Source organism: Ciconia boyciana, chromosome 9 (assembly GCF_034638445.1).
Source record: "Ciconia boyciana chromosome 9, ASM3463844v1, whole genome shotgun sequence".
Classification (NCBI taxonomy): domain Eukaryota; kingdom Metazoa; phylum Chordata; class Aves; order Ciconiiformes; family Ciconiidae; genus Ciconia; species Ciconia boyciana.
The window spans coordinates 3,361,890-3,380,120 of record NC_132942.1 but is presented as its reverse complement, the minus strand read 5'-3'; the positions used below and the strand labels follow the sequence as shown (position 1 = coordinate 3,380,120).

Below are 18,231 nucleotides of genomic sequence, written 5' to 3'. Positions count from 1 at the left end.
GCCTCGCTGCCGCCCCGTCCCTCCAACAGCTCCCTTGGACGCTCACCGTCACACACGGCTTCCCCTGCTCCAAGGCTCTCCCGAACTCTCCCTTCCTCCTCTCCCGCCGCTCTTGGCCCAACCAGAATATCGGGAATGGGAATTCTAACTAGATGGGGAGTTAGAATGTAACTGTTTCTAGGTAATTCTAATTTAACTAATTCTAACTAGATGGGGAGTTAGAATTTAACTATTTCTAGGCAACACTAATTTAACTAATTCTAACTAGATGGGGAGTTAGAATGTAACTGTTTCTAGGTAATTCTAATTTAACTAATTCTAACTAGATGGGGAGTTAGAATTTAACTATTTCTAGGCAACACTAATTTAACTAATTCTAACTAGATGGGGAGTTAGAATTTAACCGTTTCTAGGCAACACTAATTTAACTAATTCTATCTAGATGGGGAGTTTCCACCAGGGCTGGGGGTCCCGCTGCCTAGGTGCCCCGGACCCGCAGGCTGCAGGTGCCCCGGGTCGCTCCGGGGCTGGAACCGGTACGTCTCGGCGATGCTGTGCCCCGGGGCCGGGGGGCTCCCGCTGCCTCTCGGGGAGCATCGCCCGGTGCCGGACCCGGAGCCGGTGCGGTTCGGGGTGCCGGTGCCGCCCGGGGAGCGGGCGCCCGGCGGCGAGGAGCGGGCGCCCGGCCGGAGCCCCGGCGCCTCCCGGGCAGCGGCTCCCGCCGCCCGCTGCGGCGGCAAGGCCCGCCCCGCCGCCCTCCCCTCCCCTCCTCCCTCCTCCCTCCCTCCTCCCTCCTCCTCCTCCTCCTCCTCCGTCCCCGCCCGCCGTCACGCAGCCGCCGCCGCAGAGGCCGGGAGGCGCCGGGCAGGGGCAGCCGCCGCCGGAGGAGGCCGAGGCGGGAGCGGGAGCGCGGCGCAGGCTGCTGCCGCCGCGGCGGGGCCAGGTAGGGCGGGGGCGGGCGCGGGAGGTCCCGGCCACGGTCCCCGGGCCGCCCTCGGAGCCGCGCGGGGCGGGGAGCCGGCGAGGCGGGTCACGGGTGGGAGCGGCGGGAATCCGCAGCGAGCCGGGAGGGTTCAGCCATCCGCGGCCCGTCGGACTGGGAATAACTGTTTTCTGACGTAATGCTGGCCGTTACGAAACGAGGGCCGTTTTCGAGGCGTGGGGTGCCCGTGGCATCGGAGGGCGGCGAGGCGGTGGCACGCGGGGACGCCTTGCCCACGCGTGGGGCGATGCCCTCGGCCGTGGCTGGGAGGCCGAGCGCGGGTCGGCCCGGGCGCTGGCCCCACGGCGGGGATTTGAAGGCCGGTTGGCCACGGAGGAGCGTGCAGGTTTCCTGACAAACACGGCCGCAGGTGGGGATCGTTCGTCAGCGTCCCGGGGAGCAAAGGTCGTGGGTGGCGGGTGGCCGCGCCTGCCCGGATTTGGCACCGCTTTAGCGCTGACGTCCCCGCCACCTCGCTCGTCCGAGCCCCTGGGATGTTTTTTTGCAGGTTGGCGAATTCATCCTGACGTGCATCACAAACCCAAACCCCACTCCAAGCAGCCAAACCGATTTTTGTTTCGTTTTATTCTGCTTATTCTCAAAACGTAGCGCTTTTCTTGGGGGGGAATAATGTCAGTTTAAACATCTCGAGGACTCGGTTTTCCCCTCCCAAACCAAGCGGGGAGCACTGTGCAGCCACAGCAGCAGCGGTGCAATTGCCTCCATTCTGCCTCGTCACAGCCCTGGCTGGGAACAACTCTTGCTGGAGGGTGATCGACTCATTCAGTCTTTGGGCATTTGTAAAAAAAAAAAAAAAAGTAACAAAATTTTCTGAAAACGAAGCGGAGCTGACTCATCCTTACTGACCGACGCAGGGTTGTGTCTCTGGGGAATATTTACAGCGATGCCGGCTGAAGCAGATCCCCATCTCGTTTCTCAGACGGTCTAGTGAGGATCAGAAGCGTGTTGCATTTTGTTTTGTTCGGTGCAGTGGATGGTTGAATAATCACCTGTCTCGTGGCATTTCATCTATGAAATTTTGCCAGAATTCCTTCAGAAAAGGGCTTTTGCACTACTGCAAAGACATTCCCGAATAATCCCTCCCCTCAGCCCTCTCCGTTGAAGGTTTACGCTGATCCACAGTCTGCACCTTTTCTTCCTGCCCACGTTTCAGGTGGTGTGGGGGGGTGTGACGGTGTGTGGGGCATCGCCGTCGGTTGCCATAGCACCAGGAGCGATGTCCCCAGCCCTGGCTCTCCGGGATGCAGTCAGGATGCACAGGCGAAGGCCCTCGTGTGTTTGGCGTCTGCTGCAGGTAGAGAAAAACCCATCCACCGGCTCCGTAGCCTGAGCTCCGGTGCGGTGGATGCTCCTCATCGGTGTGAGAGTAGCAAGCTGTCAAATTGTGCTGGAAGACAAAATGCCGTTTTAATTAGTCATCCCCATTGATCTGGCGCTGGGTGTTCCTGCAGCGGTGCCGGGAGCGAGGGACATGTCCCTTCTTGAGCGCTCTGCTGGGGCGTGCGCCAGCCTTGCCCCTGCGCCGTGCTGGTGGCACGGGGTGGGACAGCAGTGCTGCTCATCTCCTTCTCTGCAGATATTTGAAAGAAACAGATAGTTAGCCTGAATGTTTCATTTAACGTACAGGGTATGTGTTTTTTTGTTCTTCCCTTGCAGTTTTAGTAAGTACAGTAGCGACAGCAGGCTGCAATATCCCCCCAACTTTGTTTAATTGATACTTATATGTGATAGTTTAATAAGGGGTTGCCGTACAACGTTGTCGTTCTTAATTTATACCCATGCAATTAAGAGCAGGCTCTTTCTTTCTTTAATTCCATAAATACTAGTGTAGACTAAATCATAATATTGACATTTGCTTTTAAGGCGTTTATCTCCTCTATCGTCCTGTGTTTACTGGGCTACAGAGATACTGCATAAACCAATCTTTAAAACCTAAATCTGCTCCATCACGTATGTAGTTCAAAAGCAAAGCTGCGGTAGGAAGGCTGTGATCCTGCGAGTGTCAGAGGGACGCTGCATGGGTTTACTAATACCTGCATGAAAGAAATTGTGGACTCCCGAGTCTTAAATTTTGAGTCATAATGGTGCATGGATTATATGATGTCGGCACAGTAGCAAGTCGGGGCAAAAAGCGTTGTTAAGTGTTGTGTCCCATAATGCAGAGTATTTACAAATCACGGGCTTAACTGGCTTCTCAAAAGACTTGTGAATGTGCCGAACTTGATGTTTGACCTCAGTGGGACTACTCATGTGTTTACGGTTAAGCGTGTTTTCAAATCTCTGCACAATTAGGCTTCTGAACCTGATTCAAAGCAGACTGTAGTCATGACTTGGATGGGTTTGGGACCCGGATCATAAAACCCAAACTGTGGAGCCAGCACCATGCTCACCTGGCAGCCTGGGATGTCGGACGGTGGGACAGGGTTACCGGTGCTGTGCGGAGCTGGTGGCTCCGGCCAGCCTGCCCTGGCACGTGGAGAGAGCTGGGCCCTGTTCTGCCTGAGAGCAAAAGCACCGTCCTTCGTGGTCTGTTTATTGATACAACATACGTTGGTTGGGAAATGACACTGCACAGGCTGGGGGTCCAGAAAGGTGCTTAAAAGTTGCTTCATACCAAGGAATATTTTTTTCCTTTCAGGAAGGAGATAAATGAGAAGTAAATTAAGCAGGTTTTTTGGATCGTGAGGCAAGAGACCCTCGTGCGCTTTTTTTTCCTCATGCAGACAGACTGTACCTGGTCTCATAACCCGATGCTGCCTGTCCTTCCCGGCTCACACGCTGGTGGGACGCGTCCCCGGCAGCTCTTCTGTGCCAGTTCTGCAGTTATCATCTTCTCAGGGGTACCGCTTGTGGAGACGGGGAGCTGAAATGGTCAGAACTACTGTTACCACCAAGAAATGGTACACGAGTTCAAATTTATTAGGAAAAATGTCGCTAGATTAAGGTTAAATCCAACCTTTTTATTTTCTTAGCCTTGAATCTGATAGACTCCCATTGTCTCTTCGTGGGAATTTTATTCTTATCCTGGATTTTATTCTTATCTTAAATTTTTAGATTGCTCCTTCCCCTTATGTAAATATAAAGTTGATAAGTCTATGTAGGGAAACTTTAACTTAGCCACGTAAGAGAGTTATCAAGCAGAGATGAGTTTTCCTTTGGTTGCAGCCAGTCCTTACATTTGCCAAGGGCACCCCAGGGGTTTGCTGCCTGTTGGGCTGATTTGGATTTAATTGCCCAGAACTGCATTGTAGGGTGAAAACTTTGCCGTCTGTGATGCTGGAAAATATTCAAATTTGGCCTGCTGGAAGTGCTTTGTCTGTAATGAAATCTTCACTAGGGCTGGCTCTTGGGTCCTGCAGCTCCAAAGGAAGCTCCCTATTTTCTCCCTATGGCAGTTATAAACCGGGCGTTCATGGAGCAGCGCTCGGCGCCAACTCCTCGCTTCAGGTGTTCCTCAGTCATGACTTGTGCTGCAGTATTTCCTACTCAAGAAAATAAAAATATTCTCCTACTTGGAACACGTTATATGTATTCTACTTGGCCTGCTTTGTGCGGGAGTTGAGGTACGTGGTCACTCTGAGCTATTTGCACAGTTGGACAAGGATAAAAGCAATGAATTCATTTCAGCCCTAACCTAATCTGAGTTAATGTGCTGGGATCCCACTGGTGAAAAGCAAGGGCACTTGGCCACGGCCATTCCTTGATCCCTTAAGAGTTTGAATCCTTGTTAAGCATGCTTGTCTTACAAGTGCACTCGCACAGGATGTAATCAGTTTTGTTTTCCATCTGTTAAACAAGAGGCTTCTGATTAGCCAGTGCAAACAGAAATAATTATTTTTGTTCTTGCTGACAACAGCAAGGTTAACCACCACATACCTAGCTTGTAGTGTTTTCCACACTCAGCAATTTTAAACACCTTGCTCTGTGTGCATTACATGATTTGCCTTACAACCAGCAGGGATTTGGCTTTCGGTATTGTCCCTTAATTATAGTAATTGCCTAAGTGGAGATCTCGACATCTCCCACTGTCCTACAGCCGCAGCCCAGACTGCAGCAGTGGGAGCAGCCTGTCACAACTCATCCACCCGAGGAGCCTGGCCACATCCAGTGGCGATGATACACAGACGTCAGCGGGAGCAAAACTTGGCTTTGTGGGCTTGGATGAGGGAAAAACATAACCTACAAAATCCAAACCAAAAGCATACAGCATTCAGTTTTCAAGAAAATATTTTTATTTTATGAAGTGACTCAAAGGGGCTGTTGATAAAATATATCTGGTAGATTCCAAAGTGCAGCTGGCAGAGCAGTGCATTATCTTCCAAAGTAATGCTTATTTGATTTTCAAGTGTACGGATTTTTAACATTTTTAATTTTTGATGATGCTAAATGGAAATACCCATCAGAGGGTTCTCATGAGACTGGGCTGCTCTGGCAGGGAAGAAACGTTTCCTGAACACATACAGCCCGTAGTGAACCCTCCCAGCCCTCTCCGGAGTCAGAGCTGCCTTAGCTCTCACTTCAAGGTATGATCTCCAAGCAGAGCATTGTACTCTGCTTCTAGTGACTTTGATAAGGAGCAGAGGAATTACTTAAAGAAATCTGTTAATACTTGGTTTGGGGTTTTGTGTGTGTGTGTGTGTGTGGTTTTTTTGTGGTTGGCTTTTTTTTCTTCCCTTTTGTTTTTTTTTAAAGGGTGTTTAAAGATGTGGTTCTGTGTTTCCAGAACCACATCTGATCAACTGTTAAAATGCTTTCTCCTGTAGAGAGTGGTGCTTATAAACATTAAATCCCAGCTTTCATGCTCGCACAACAAACAAGGAGAGACGTTTAGGTCTAATATAAGCAGCTAAAACTGCTTTGGAGTATGGATTTTATTTTTTTTAATAAATGTAACTGTTTAGCTGCTTACATATTTGGGGCTGCAACTTATTACTGAACTATACCTGGAAAGAGATGACAGGACTTCTTGATGCATCCAGGTAGTCTCCACAACTGAAGCTACATCGTATTATGCACCCTTGTATCCTACTTTATGTATGTTCTGAGAAGACTGTTTGCTTTTATTTAGCCAGCAGATCTGTTTTGTTCCCTCTAGGATAGAGATTCTGCATTTATGCAATAGCAGTATCCTGCTGTAACAGGCAACAACTTGTTGGATGGAGTGCTTGAGGCGTTGAGTGACTGCTGAAACTCCCTATCTGATATTCGTGGGGTGATGTGCTTGCCCAGAGAACTGCATCCAAGTCTACAGCCAGCAAGACTATTAAGAGCACCCCTCGTGTTCAGAGCTAGCTGTTTGGTTTGTGGTTTAAAGGAATCGTTTTCTGCTAACGTTGAATAGTCTGGAGGAAGGATTGGCAGGCAATTTTTTAACGCATTTGCACGCTTGTGTAATAAACTGCTTGTTACTTTGGCATAACCAAAAAGTTTGGGAATATGGAATTTTAGTGTAACATCTGGTATTGAGAGGGCCAGCTTTATAAGTATGCTTTATCTCCTTTGCTTTTTTAAAATTAAGTCTTGTCTATAAAGACAGAAGGTGTACACCATTTCACATTGTTTGACTTTGCTTCCCTAGAACAAATGACTGTACTTGGATAAGAAAGTAGATTTGGTTGGTTTGTTCCTCTCAGGATCACCTTTTCTCCTCCGTATACGACGAGACAGTTTTCTCAGTGGCTGAGAAAATGGCATGCATTCATATCTCTTGCAGGAGGCCACTGAACTAAGAATGGTCAGGGGCTGCTGAAGATGGGAAAGTGAGGAGCTACAAGGCCATGTGGGCATCCCTACCGAACAAACCATGATGGAGAAAGCTGCCCCCGCAGTGTCCCCGCCGTTGGGCCGCCGCCTGGCTCCAGGCTTTGCAGAGAGCTCTAGTCTGCTTGTGGCCGCTGAAGCGGGGTTGTGGCTACCCTCCTGACTGCCTGACTTCCCAGCGCAGCATCCCTTCAGTCTTAATTTCCCTCAGCAAGCTCATTTTTTTTCCCAGTTGAGGAACAGAAAAAACACTTAAAGGTCAATGTCTAAGGAGACACCTTAACCCATTAACAGCAGTAGCAAAGTCAGAGAAAACTGAAGCAGAAGAATGACCATTCGTCGATTTTTCTAACATAAATGTTATCCATTTGCTGCTCCGAATTGGGGGGAGAGATGGTCCTGATGCTAGGTGCTCGTCCTGGTTAGATTTCCTGAGTGGATGACTTGGGGCCCTAATGCTTTGCGTCGGAATGCATAGATCTGTTGCAAGAAGCAGGAGAAATGTTTCCAAGAAATGGTTTTAAAAAAATAAGTTGTTCGTTCGTGCAGTTGTAAGAGAACAACAGTTAACTCTTTGGAAAGGCATAGACAATTTCTTTTTTTTAATATATATTTGTTCTGCAACCTCTTTCTCATGTTTGGTGGCAAATGCGTGGTAATTGCTTCTGCTGGCTAATGAGCAAAATCAAATCACATTATTTGCTATAGCTGCTTTCTTCAGGCTGTATTTAATTGATAGGTGGTGGACAGAAAATAAAACTGGCTGAAATGGGCTAAGTTTCTTGTTGCATAAATGAATTAAGTAAGTTTCTGAACACTGTAATTTCCCTTTTGTTTTGTTTGGGTTTTTTTTTTTTCAGAAAATGGCTGTTCCACCTGCTTATGCTGATTTGGGCAAATCCGCCAGAGACGTTTTCACCAAGGGATATGGTAAATAAAGCCAAAATAAGTTTGGTCTTTCGCTGTCTGCCTGATTCCTGAAACTGTTAGGATTTTATTACTTTTCCCTGATAAATATTCCAGTCATTTCCATTAGAATCCAGAGAATTTTCTATCATAGCTTCACATTGCCCTGGCAGTCTGGAAAGGGAGGGTAACTTACTTTGCTTTTGACAAAATTCCTCCTGTTCCCCATAGGACTGTTGTCTGTTTTGAAAGAAAATTGTGTGTTGCATTTTGACTGTTTCCTTCTATCATGAATAGGATCATTGATGTCAGTAGTTTGCTTATGAACAAAATGCTGCTCAGTATGAATAAAGACATTATTACCTCATTTGGTGCCAATTAAATTGCTGAGGTCAGTAGGATTAATCGGTCAAGTGCTATCTGAAGTGAGTACGAGCTGCATAATCTGCTTCATAAAAACACATGGTTTGATAAATGTACCCTTGGTTTATTTTTTTAATAGTTCACAGGTGATTTAGAAGGGAGTTTTAAGAAATAAATCAGAAATGCTTTTCAAATTAACATAGATATAATTCATATTTTTTACTCATCTTCTAGGTTTTGGGTTGATAAAACTTGATTTGAAAACAAAATCTGAAAATGGACTGGTGAGTTTGGAAACACATTGAAATCCAAACCATTGCAATGTTCTTGTGTTTACTGTATATTTCTTTTTAAAAGTAAATACGTAGCCCTTACTCTCCCCCTATCATTTTTCAGATATATTATAACCTTGCAAGTTACTTTGCATTTATAATTTTTGTTTAATATATGAGACTGTGCACAAATTAGAGTAGAAGATACAGTGAAGGGCTGCTTTGCAACCACGGTAATTGCTTACTCTGAAAATTACGTTGCTATTTGAGGCCATTGCCATGGCCTGTGCTCGGAGGAAGCGTCAGTGCCTCCCTCCTGCCTTGCTGGACTGAACGAGCAGAACTACGCTGGTTTCAAGTTATGAGAGGCTGCGCTCCCTCATGGTTTTCTTTCTGTAAAGGTTTTGATTTAGCTCTGTGCTCGCATGGGGCACAAACTCTTCTGGGGGTCCATTAACGAGCATTTCAGAATAATGTTTTGCCCAGGGCCGATAATCAGTTTTAAAAGAGAGCTTGCACACAGTTGTGATTCGCGACTTCTCCGTCTCCTGTGGTCAGAATTTCGGACAGTATCTTTTCTAAATGTGCTGCATTCTCTCTTTGTTAGCAGTCACTAAAGAAGTATAGGTGCAATGTAACTGTGTGTTGCAGCTAATATTTAGAACATCCCTGTGATGCATTTGCAGGCTTGCATGCTGATTCACAGATATACCTTGTACAGACTAGCACCTTATTCTGTGCTATGCTGCTGGTGAGGGTTATCCACGTTCCTGTCCCATATCCGTTCCCTTAGCATGCAATGCTTTTTCTCTCTGACACTGCATTTTTTTGTGGGGCAAAAGCGTGCTGATATTAATGACTAGCAAACATGTTCTTAAATCTTCTGAAAACTCTGCAGTATTGAATAATATGCCAAATTATAATGACTAATATGTTCTACAAGTATAAGTATTTGCCTATATGCAAACATATATATATTTGCAAATATATATATATAATTTTCTTTTTCCTTTTAGGAATTTACAAGCTCAGGGTCAGCAAACTCAGAAACGAGCAAAGTTAGTGGTAGTTTGGAAACAAAATACAAGTGGGTGGAATATGGATTGATGTTCACAGAAAAGTGGAACACCGACAACACACTAGGCACTGAGATTACTCTTGAAGATCAGGTAATTTTTGGCTCAAAAGATGCAATTTACAAATTAACTTATGACAATCTCTAATTATAAATCCAACCAGTGAATTTCTTTTCTGTTCAGCTTGCACATGGCCTGAAGCTGACCTTTGACTCCTCCTTCTCTCCTAACACTGGGTAAGAAGTGAGTAAGCTCAAGTGACAAAAAAAGGCATTTTTTATTTTAGTTTTCCAGAATCCTGTCTTGCTTCTTTACTTGTTCTGTCCTGAGATACCAAGACAGTTAATAATCAGCCTGTGTATCATGAAATCATGTACATCTGATTTGATTTAAATCTTAGTATTAACAATCCCTTTTTAATCCTAAGCTATAGCAAGCAAACTTTTAAATACAGCAACTTGAAAATTATAGTCAGAATTAGGGTGGGAAGAAAAGGTTTTGTTTGCACCCCTGTTGCTTATTTCTGGCCATGTCAGAGGATGAGCTACTGTCTGAATAAAGGCACTAAACAAGTCAGCTGTAATGCAGAGCTTAACAAGCTCCGGGAGCCAGTTGGCCACGGCTCTAATAGGTCGACGCAGTAATTGGGCTCTTCTCCCGAGCGGCATTTATCATCTGAATTCTTGCTGGCCACAGCGTGCCTTGGTGGTGGATGAGTATTTCTGACACGGCGATTGGATGCCACATTTTATGTGGGCCAGAGGGATTAAGCAGCAGCTGTAGGTCTAGATGTTAGTTTATTTTTTCCCCCTGATTATCTTTTTGCAAGCAGTGCTGCCAGTGAGTCAAAATATTTTGCACATTAGCTTCCCAGAGCAGCACGCTGCACTGCAGGCTACTGGGGTTATAGTCCCCATGGAGGTTTCACTCTGTCTTTTAGATTTAGTGTCCTGCATTGTCAACTGCTTCCAGTCCACTCCTAATTCTAGATTAACTAGATATTTTTGTATTTGTTAACCAGAATAATCTCTAGTGTTTGTTGATAATTATTTCTTAACTGGTAGGATTCTTAAAGAAATAAAAAAGAAAAAACCTTGTATGAGAATGACAAGTTACAGCTCTATAGCTATTTCTTAGGCACTTCACAGACACTATAGTATCTGAGTTATAACGATTGCCTTGTGGGAAGACTATTATAATTTGAATAAATGGAGTGAGATTCAGTCCTGGCGTGACCTGGTTTATGTTGACAGGGATGCATCATGTCTGAATGAGACCCCTTCTTCCCCTTCCTTACTACTTACTGGCTGTGATGGGTCTCTCAACAGGGAAAGTCATTTTTAGGAGTGCTCTGTGTTAGCTTGCCGCTGTCCCTGTTGACATTGGTGGGAGAGGTACCGCTGACTTTTACAGAAGTTGCAGACGAGCTAATGCTGAGTGCTTTTGGCACTCCTGCTCTTTATTTTCTGATTTTGCAAAACACAAGAAATTCCTGAGTCCGAGATAATAATAATAATAATAATAATAATAATAATAATGAAAAAGAGAGTGATCTCTATGTGGGTCTGATACAGTGTTGAAACAGTTCTTGGAGACTGTTTTTGCCAGCTGAAGTGAAAGGTTTATTTGATATTTCAAATTAGCCTGTCTTTTCCAGAAAGATTTCAGTAAAAGATTTGGTCAAAGACAGAAGACACTTATAAGGCAAAAAGAGAAGAAAAAAGTCTTAAATAAGAGTAGCTGAATGTATTAGATGTAACTCTGTTTGCCTTGTGAGGGTCTGCACGCTTGATGTAAACTGACCTAAGGACACATGAGAAAACACTGGTCTGGCCAACAGAATAAAAAGAAGCAAGTGACTCAGGAAAGTTAATTTCTGCGTTAACCTGGCAGCCTTTCTAATGGCTGTAACCATTAAACTTCATAAAGCATCCTAAGGAGAAAACAGGGTGTCAGAGCCGCTGAAGCAGCCTACGTCCTTAGCAGCAGAGACTTTCCCTCAGGAAGCTGGAGACAAAGTAGTGATTTCTCGATGTCCGTCACAGTAAATGAAATTACCCAGTTCACTAGGATTGTCTGAAAATGGTTTGTTTGGGACAGGCCAACTACTATTGACTTTCTGTGGCAAACCTGTCACCTGCTACAGTTTCCATTCCTTCCCTGCATCTACCAAACTTCCCAAACCATCAGATTAGTTGGAGGTGAGGTTTTGTTTTTGTCCCCTCCCGTCTGGCTTGTTGTGCTGCTGCTTTTCAGAACACAGCCCAGAAGTGCTCAGCGGGGCACCCCACCTCATTTTATTCCTTGATTGCACATGATTCACTGTAGCTGAATTAGGGTTTTGCAAATGTGAAAGGTAAGAAGGTGACATGCCACGTGGCTCTCCAGGTATGCATACTTTGTCTTCAAGAACTATTACACTGAGTTAAAGTAACTGATTTGATTGAATTGCTACCTACGAGCGTACCTTTTCAAAGATATGAGATTCTTTCTTTTCTCTTTAGGAAAAAGAGCGCTAAAGTTAAGACAGGGTACAAAAGGGAACACATCAACATTGGCTGCGACATGGATTTTGATATTGCTGGTCCTTCAATACGTGGAGCCCTGGTGGTTGGCTACGAGGGGTGGCTGGCAGGTTACCAAATGACTTTTGAGACAACGAAGTCTAGAGTAACCCAGAGCAACTTTGCTGTTGGCTATAAGACCGATGAATTCCAGCTTCATACTAATGTGTAAGTATTGGCAGATGGGCATTAAAAAGGCATTTGAAAGGATGTTGCTGCTTACTAGAACAATGAAAGGGACGGAGTTTCAGCAGTGGTGAAAGAGGGAATGGTGGGTTCGAAATTAGTTCTTCATTTAAGATGGCAAGCTGCATTTTTTTTAGCTGCATTAACTTTTCTTTGAATTATGTGGGTGAGGGAGTGCATGATGGAAGCAACTGGAACTCGTAAGCACCCAAGCATCCAGTGTCTATCTTTCTAACAGATAAGGATTATGAGAATGTATTAGCGGAATAATAAAACAAGTGGGTTATAAAAATATTCTTTGTGAAAGTTGAAATAAAAGCAGTGACTTCCTTTTGCACATGTCAAAATCAAACAAAATGGTGGTTTGATCTGTAGAGGAAGGAGTTAATCAGAGGATGAACAAGAATGGGCAAAAGGGAATGAATGTAAGAGATATGGACTGGGTTTGTTTTAGTACTGGAAGGGATATGGTGTAAAAGTTTGGTTTAGTATTATGACTCCTAATAATCTGTTTACACAAGCATTTGTCCTTTCTGAATGCATGAACAGTGGGAAACCAGGGCCAAATTCTGTGAAAACCTTAATTTCTCTGTCTCCCGTTCCTCTTAAAAAAGCAATTTATGCCTTTGGGGAAGACAGTTTTTTAAGATTAGGCAATCCCTAATCCATTCCCCCAGCCCCCCCTTTCCCATTCCCTTGGGTAATCGCATATTTTGCATGTAGCAGAGCTATTGCAGGCTGTTCCCATTTGGGGGCTGAACAACTGTTCTGCCTTCCTGGAGCTGCTTCTTTAAAGGCTTTCTGTTCTGTTTCATGCTGTTTTGCAGAGATCTGGTTTAGGAAGCTTGCACTGCCTTACAGAACAATTGAACCTTCACAGCCCAGACAGTAGGTTTGAAGGATTGCCAAAGCACAAAAATGTGGGCAGAAGACTTTCATCTAAACAATATGCGGGGTCCCCCTCCACTCAGTAGTCAGGAGTTATTCCTTCAAGCACAAGGACTTTCAACTTTGTTACACTGTAGCAGTTCAAAACATTGTATTATTGGCTTTTGCTAGAAAATGCGGTAATTATTATTACTCTTAATTAAAGCAACAGCAGAAACAAACAGCTTTATAACAGCAGCAGGGGCTCAGATCTTACTGTACTGTTTCTTGGATTCCTGAGGGTCTGTTTCTTAGGTTGCTGTTTATGTGGATGATAAATCATCTTCAGGAGGACGCCTAGTTTGTTTGTTTAATACTCATGCTCTACCATCTGACAGGCAAACCCATAAATGTGTGATACGAATAGAAATCATACTTATTAATCATATGAAATCATACTTATCGAAATCATACTTACATATTAATAGCTTAGTTAGGTATTTGACATGTTTTGGCTTTGAAACGTGTCAGAGTTTTTATATAATCCCAGAAACAGTTGTGTGTGGAACTCGGTTGTTGCACCCAGACAGTTCAGTGTTTCACAGGGATGCTGTGGCAGAGCTGATAATTTAATGAGGTGGGGCTTGAAGCATCGGCTTTGTTCCTGGCATTACACAGACCAGCTGGGGACTTTAGCAAGTTACTTTCCTTAATGGTGCCTTAATATATGAATTTTCATAGCGGGATAATGGTTTTTTTTATCTACATCTGAAAAGTGCTATTATTACTGTCAGAATTAAAAGGAGGTTTGACTTTATTATTATTATTATTATTTAATAATAAACAATAACTAAAGGGAGGTAGGGCTGGATAATTTCTAGTTTTAAATATGAATTTCCTCGTTTTTTAAGCATAGCTCAGACCGCCCCCCCCCCAATGTTGCAGGTCAAGACAGAGCTGTGTGGGAAGCTTGCACAAAATCTGCCTGTATAACCAGCTCTCCTCAGTCCTTTTTAATCCCTCCTTTTCTTGAGAGCCAAGCACATGCAGTTATAGGTGAGCTTCAGTTTTACCTGAAGTAAGTATTGTAGTGTTTTTCTGGAAGAATTGCTCTAACAATTTAAAAGGCTGCTGCTATTGCTTGAACTTTTAAATAGGCATATCACTACTGTTTGTGCCACTGTTATGAACTAAGGCACATCAGGCCAAAGGGGTAAAAGTGGAGAGATGCTAAATCTGCCCCGATTTTTAAGGTTTGGAATACTCTAATAATTGGAACCAGATTATTTCATAGTTTAGAAAGAATCATAAGTATTTTATTTGCAGAGGTCTTCTGTGGTTTAAAGCCCGTTCTGTGCAATATGTTTGTATCCTCTTTTAGGAAATAGAGCGAAAATGGAAATTCAGATGCTGACTGGTTTACAAGGAGCGCAAGGCTTTTAGAAGCCTTTTGCTCTTGTTTTTATGATCTGCATGCTCTAATGTTTTGCATTTTATTTACCACCCTTTATTCCCTCTGTAACGTTGGTGGCAGGAGTAATTGGAAGTTGTGCAGCTCGGTAGCAGTGGTGGAAGGCTGTCATCATTCAGCTGCTGGCCGGTGCTCTCTGCAAAGTAAAATTAGTTTCATTTCAGTAGAGCGGTATGCGTAGTACAGATGTACCATTAGGACATTTGCAAAAGCCGGTCGACTTGGACATTAAATTGGCATCTTCGCTTCTGATACAGTTCATCTGTGTCTGGTAAAAGCATGCTGACGAGGCAGCGTTAGGATGACTGCTCAGGCTCGGTGATTGGGGTACAGCCCTTTCAGGGCACTAGGGAGACGTATGCCTGGGAAAATAATTATTTCAGAGATATGCAGAGGAGAATAAATCTACTACAAAGACGCCCATCTAGAGAGAAGGGGAAATTGGAAGCTGTCATCATTAGTCTATTTTTGATAGTTTGTCATGGCTTTTTTTCAGTTTCCTAAGTTGTTTGTTGAAATATAGTAACCATCAATGAATTCAAGCATTTAAAAACTCATTACCAATCTGGCCTAATGTCTCTATCTTAGTTGTTACAGGGATATTAAATGAGGTGTCAGTGAATGTTCTGCAAATATAGATCTTACTGGAAAAAAAAGATGATTGTTTTGGGGTGCAGTTTAAAACTAGACTAATGCATTCCTTCCAGGAATGATGGAACGGAATTTGGAGGCTCCATTTACCAGAAGGTGAATGATAAACTGGAAACTGCCGTGAATCTTGCTTGGACAGCCGGTAATAGCAACACTCGCTTTGGAATAGCAGCCAAGTATCAGATTGACCCAGATGCCTCTTTTTCTGTGAGTGCTGTGCATGTACATTTATAAGCATTTGGAAATAGGCTCTTGTAACAGAAGCACGAAGCAACCTTTACAGCAGCGAAGTACGGTTTTGATGCGGTTCTGTGGTGTATAGTTGGCACATACATCTATTTGTCCTGGTTTTGGCAGCATGAGAGCACAACTATTGGATTTTCCTTAAAAGTGGCACAGAATGTTTTATCGTATTATTGGGCGCTGTTTTGAGATTTTGAGGCAAAATGAACTCTAATTTTTTTTTTTTTTTGTGATTTAAAAGATTAAATCCTTTACCTGCTTAAAAGGTGTTATTTAATTTTCAAGTAGGAAGGACTTGGAAGAAAGATACCAAATTATTTACATATAGTATTTTTTCCCTTTAAGGCTAAAGTGAACAACTCCAGTCTGATCGGATTAGGATACACTCAGACTTTAAAGCCAGGTAAGTCCATGCAGAAGGAATTCAGACATCAGTAAGTGATATTTTATGGTTGGACTTGATGATCTTAAAGGTCTTTTCCAACCTAAATGATTCTATGATTTTTAGGCTGGAAATATCAAAGAGGTATTTTGTGACAAAATGTGAATGGTTTTGTAACATTGCTATGCTGCTGGGCAAGCCAATGATGAACTTTTCCAGGGACTGCTCCGTTAATTTTGTATGTCTGATGGAAGCAGAATTATTACAGACCACCATCCACTGACCAGTCAGATACTCTTTTATGTTGATACAAAGTATATCTACAATTAGGTGTTTCACAGATAAGTAAATGGGTTTTTAGTACGTTCAGAGGCTTCCTATTACTGAGTTTATTTTGCTTGGAAACGTGACTTTCTCAAGGTCCCCTGGTCCAGGAAGAGGATAATCATACTGCTGTGAAATTGGTTTTAATGTAGTCTAATAAATCTGCTGCCAGAATACCAAGCAGATTGACATGAGATATTACAGTAGACAGGGCTTAGGCCTTTTCGTACCTAGATTTGAAAGTGGTTTAGAAAGGTGGGTATGTGTCAAGGTCCCAATTTTTCATAATACAGGACTCTAAAATTAGATTAATCAGTGGACCAGCAGCAGTGAACTGACTCAGAGCTTTAATTACTTGGAGTGATAAAAAGCAGAATCTATCACCATGGTTTATTATAACTTTCATAATTCAGGAAGATTTCATATCTGCAAATTGTTTTAAAATGCCCAGTCCTTACAAGGCTAACTGCCAAATTACGTTAACCTAGCTACCCAATAAATTAAAGCAGCAGCACAGACACTGCACTGACTGAACGTAAAGCTCATGCCAAGTTTTAACAGTTGTCTTTTCTCTCACTTTTCTCTGTTTCGCAGGTATCAAACTGACATTGTCAGCTTTGTTGGATGGCAAGAATGTCAACGCAGGTGGTCACAAGCTTGGTCTAGGACTGGAATTTGAAGCATAAGGAGTGATTCTACAATCGCTAATTTGAAAATACAGCATAGCTACCTTCAGAGTATAGTGTACCTTTCAATGTTTTATGTCTGGGATGCAAGTATTGCTAAGTATCAGTCCTGCTAGTCCTGGTTAGAGACAGCTAAGCTTTAAAAATGATGATGTTAAAGAAATGGAGACAAAAGCATAAAAAAAAAAAATCCTAATTCCAGGCTTTTTTTTTTTCTGAATGTTATTGCCCATCACATCTGTCAGCTGCCACATGATAGGAAGTAGGAAGGTGTTGATTACCTCTCCTAACATATTGACTGCACAAGGAATATGTTAATGTGGTATAAAAACTGAGACGTTAAGAATTGCAGACCACTATATCGTTCTGTTAATTCCGTCAGCAAAATGTTCCGACACTTAAGGTTTCAATTCACGATGGAATGTGCAAACTTGTCTGAAAAAGGGATTTTTAAAATCAGATTTTTTTTAGATAGGCATTTCACGAATGGTTTGTCTTTTTTGGGTTATCTTACACCTTCAGCTGTCTCCGGAATGCTTTAGGTTGTCCACCCTGTGTAAGTCCATTGCGGAGGAGGTTTGATGTGACTCAGCCAATACTACCTGTCCTGTGTTGTGGTTCCTTTCCCTTGCACTGACTGGAAAGCTTGTAAGACAGGGCCATAATCAGGGAAGAGTCTTTGTAACTGCAGTCACATAGTTGCATCACTAAATTTAAAATGGACTTTTGTTTTATTACCACTTTTTTTTAGCAACTAAATGGGTACATTTTTAGAGAGTCTTCCATTTTGTGTGGAACTAGACCCCAAAATGCTGTACTTGACACTACTAAAAATGGATAAAAAACCCAAACCCAACTTGAATAAAATATTGAAATGTCACCTTTTACTTCGTCTTTATATTAATTGTGAAAAGAATTTAATATTAATTCTTGGCTCCAGAAGGAGACTGGCAACATCATTGTGCGTATTTTGTACCACAGAAACAAAAAATATGTAGTCGATTTAAGTTCCAGACACGGCCATGTTCTTAGTGCTCGCTAAGCTCTGGCAACTGCACATATGCATGTGTTTAGCTCATGGAGAAAACAAAAGAATGTGCCTTGTTTATCTTTCTTTCCTTGCAGAATTTGCTAAGTTGAATTACCTGTCTATAAACAAATAGGTGCGAGCAATGAACAGTTATCAGTTGGGATAAACTTCAGTGGCTTTTCATTAAAACTTTGTATTTTTTCATATGTAACCAATCGACGTGGGTGGTGTGCAGATGGCAAGAGGCTGTGGGATAGGAGGACGTGCCCCGTGAGGCAATGGCCTTACGACATTGCAAGACCGTAGGTCTGCCTCAGCGACAGCCTGCAAATTGTGCAACACCAGCTACCTTCCCTCTTATCACAGGCTATATTCCTGAATATTTCCTGCTATGTCTTATCTCAAATATTTGACTTAACACTCATGGGGGAAGTAGTCCTCTTCTAG

At 43.3% G+C, this 18,231-nt stretch overlaps 1 protein-coding gene across 1 annotated transcript; it reads left to right on the top strand.

Moving 5' to 3' along the window:
* Nucleotides 1-808: 808 nt before the first annotated feature.
* VDAC1 (voltage dependent anion channel 1) lies at nt 809-17,884 on the top strand. The gene is made up of 9 exons (XM_072872629.1): nt 809-943; nt 7,624-7,693; nt 8,267-8,316; nt 9,321-9,473; nt 9,564-9,616; nt 11,885-12,112; nt 15,176-15,326; nt 15,708-15,765; nt 16,663-17,884. The coding sequence occupies exons 2-9, from the start codon at nt 7,627-7,629 to the stop codon at nt 16,752-16,754; spliced, it is 852 nt and encodes a 283-aa protein (XP_072728730.1). The 5' UTR covers nt 809-943; nt 7,624-7,626; the 3' UTR covers nt 16,755-17,884.
* The last annotated feature ends 347 nt before the right edge of the window (nt 17,885-18,231 follow it).

Excerpts from the sequence above, each read along its gene's own strand:
- VDAC1 (XM_072872629.1), top strand. The coding sequence starts at position 7,627 with ATGGCTGTTCCACCTGCTTATGCTGATTTGGGCAAATCCGCCAGAGAC. Across the intron at positions 8,317-9,320 it reads CAAAATCTGAAAATGGACTG|GAATTTACAAGCTCAGGGTC; the intron begins GTGAGTTTGGAA and ends TTTTCCTTTTAG. Across the intron at positions 15,327-15,707 it reads ACCCAGATGCCTCTTTTTCT|GCTAAAGTGAACAACTCCAG; the intron begins GTGAGTGCTGTG and ends TTTCCCTTTAAG.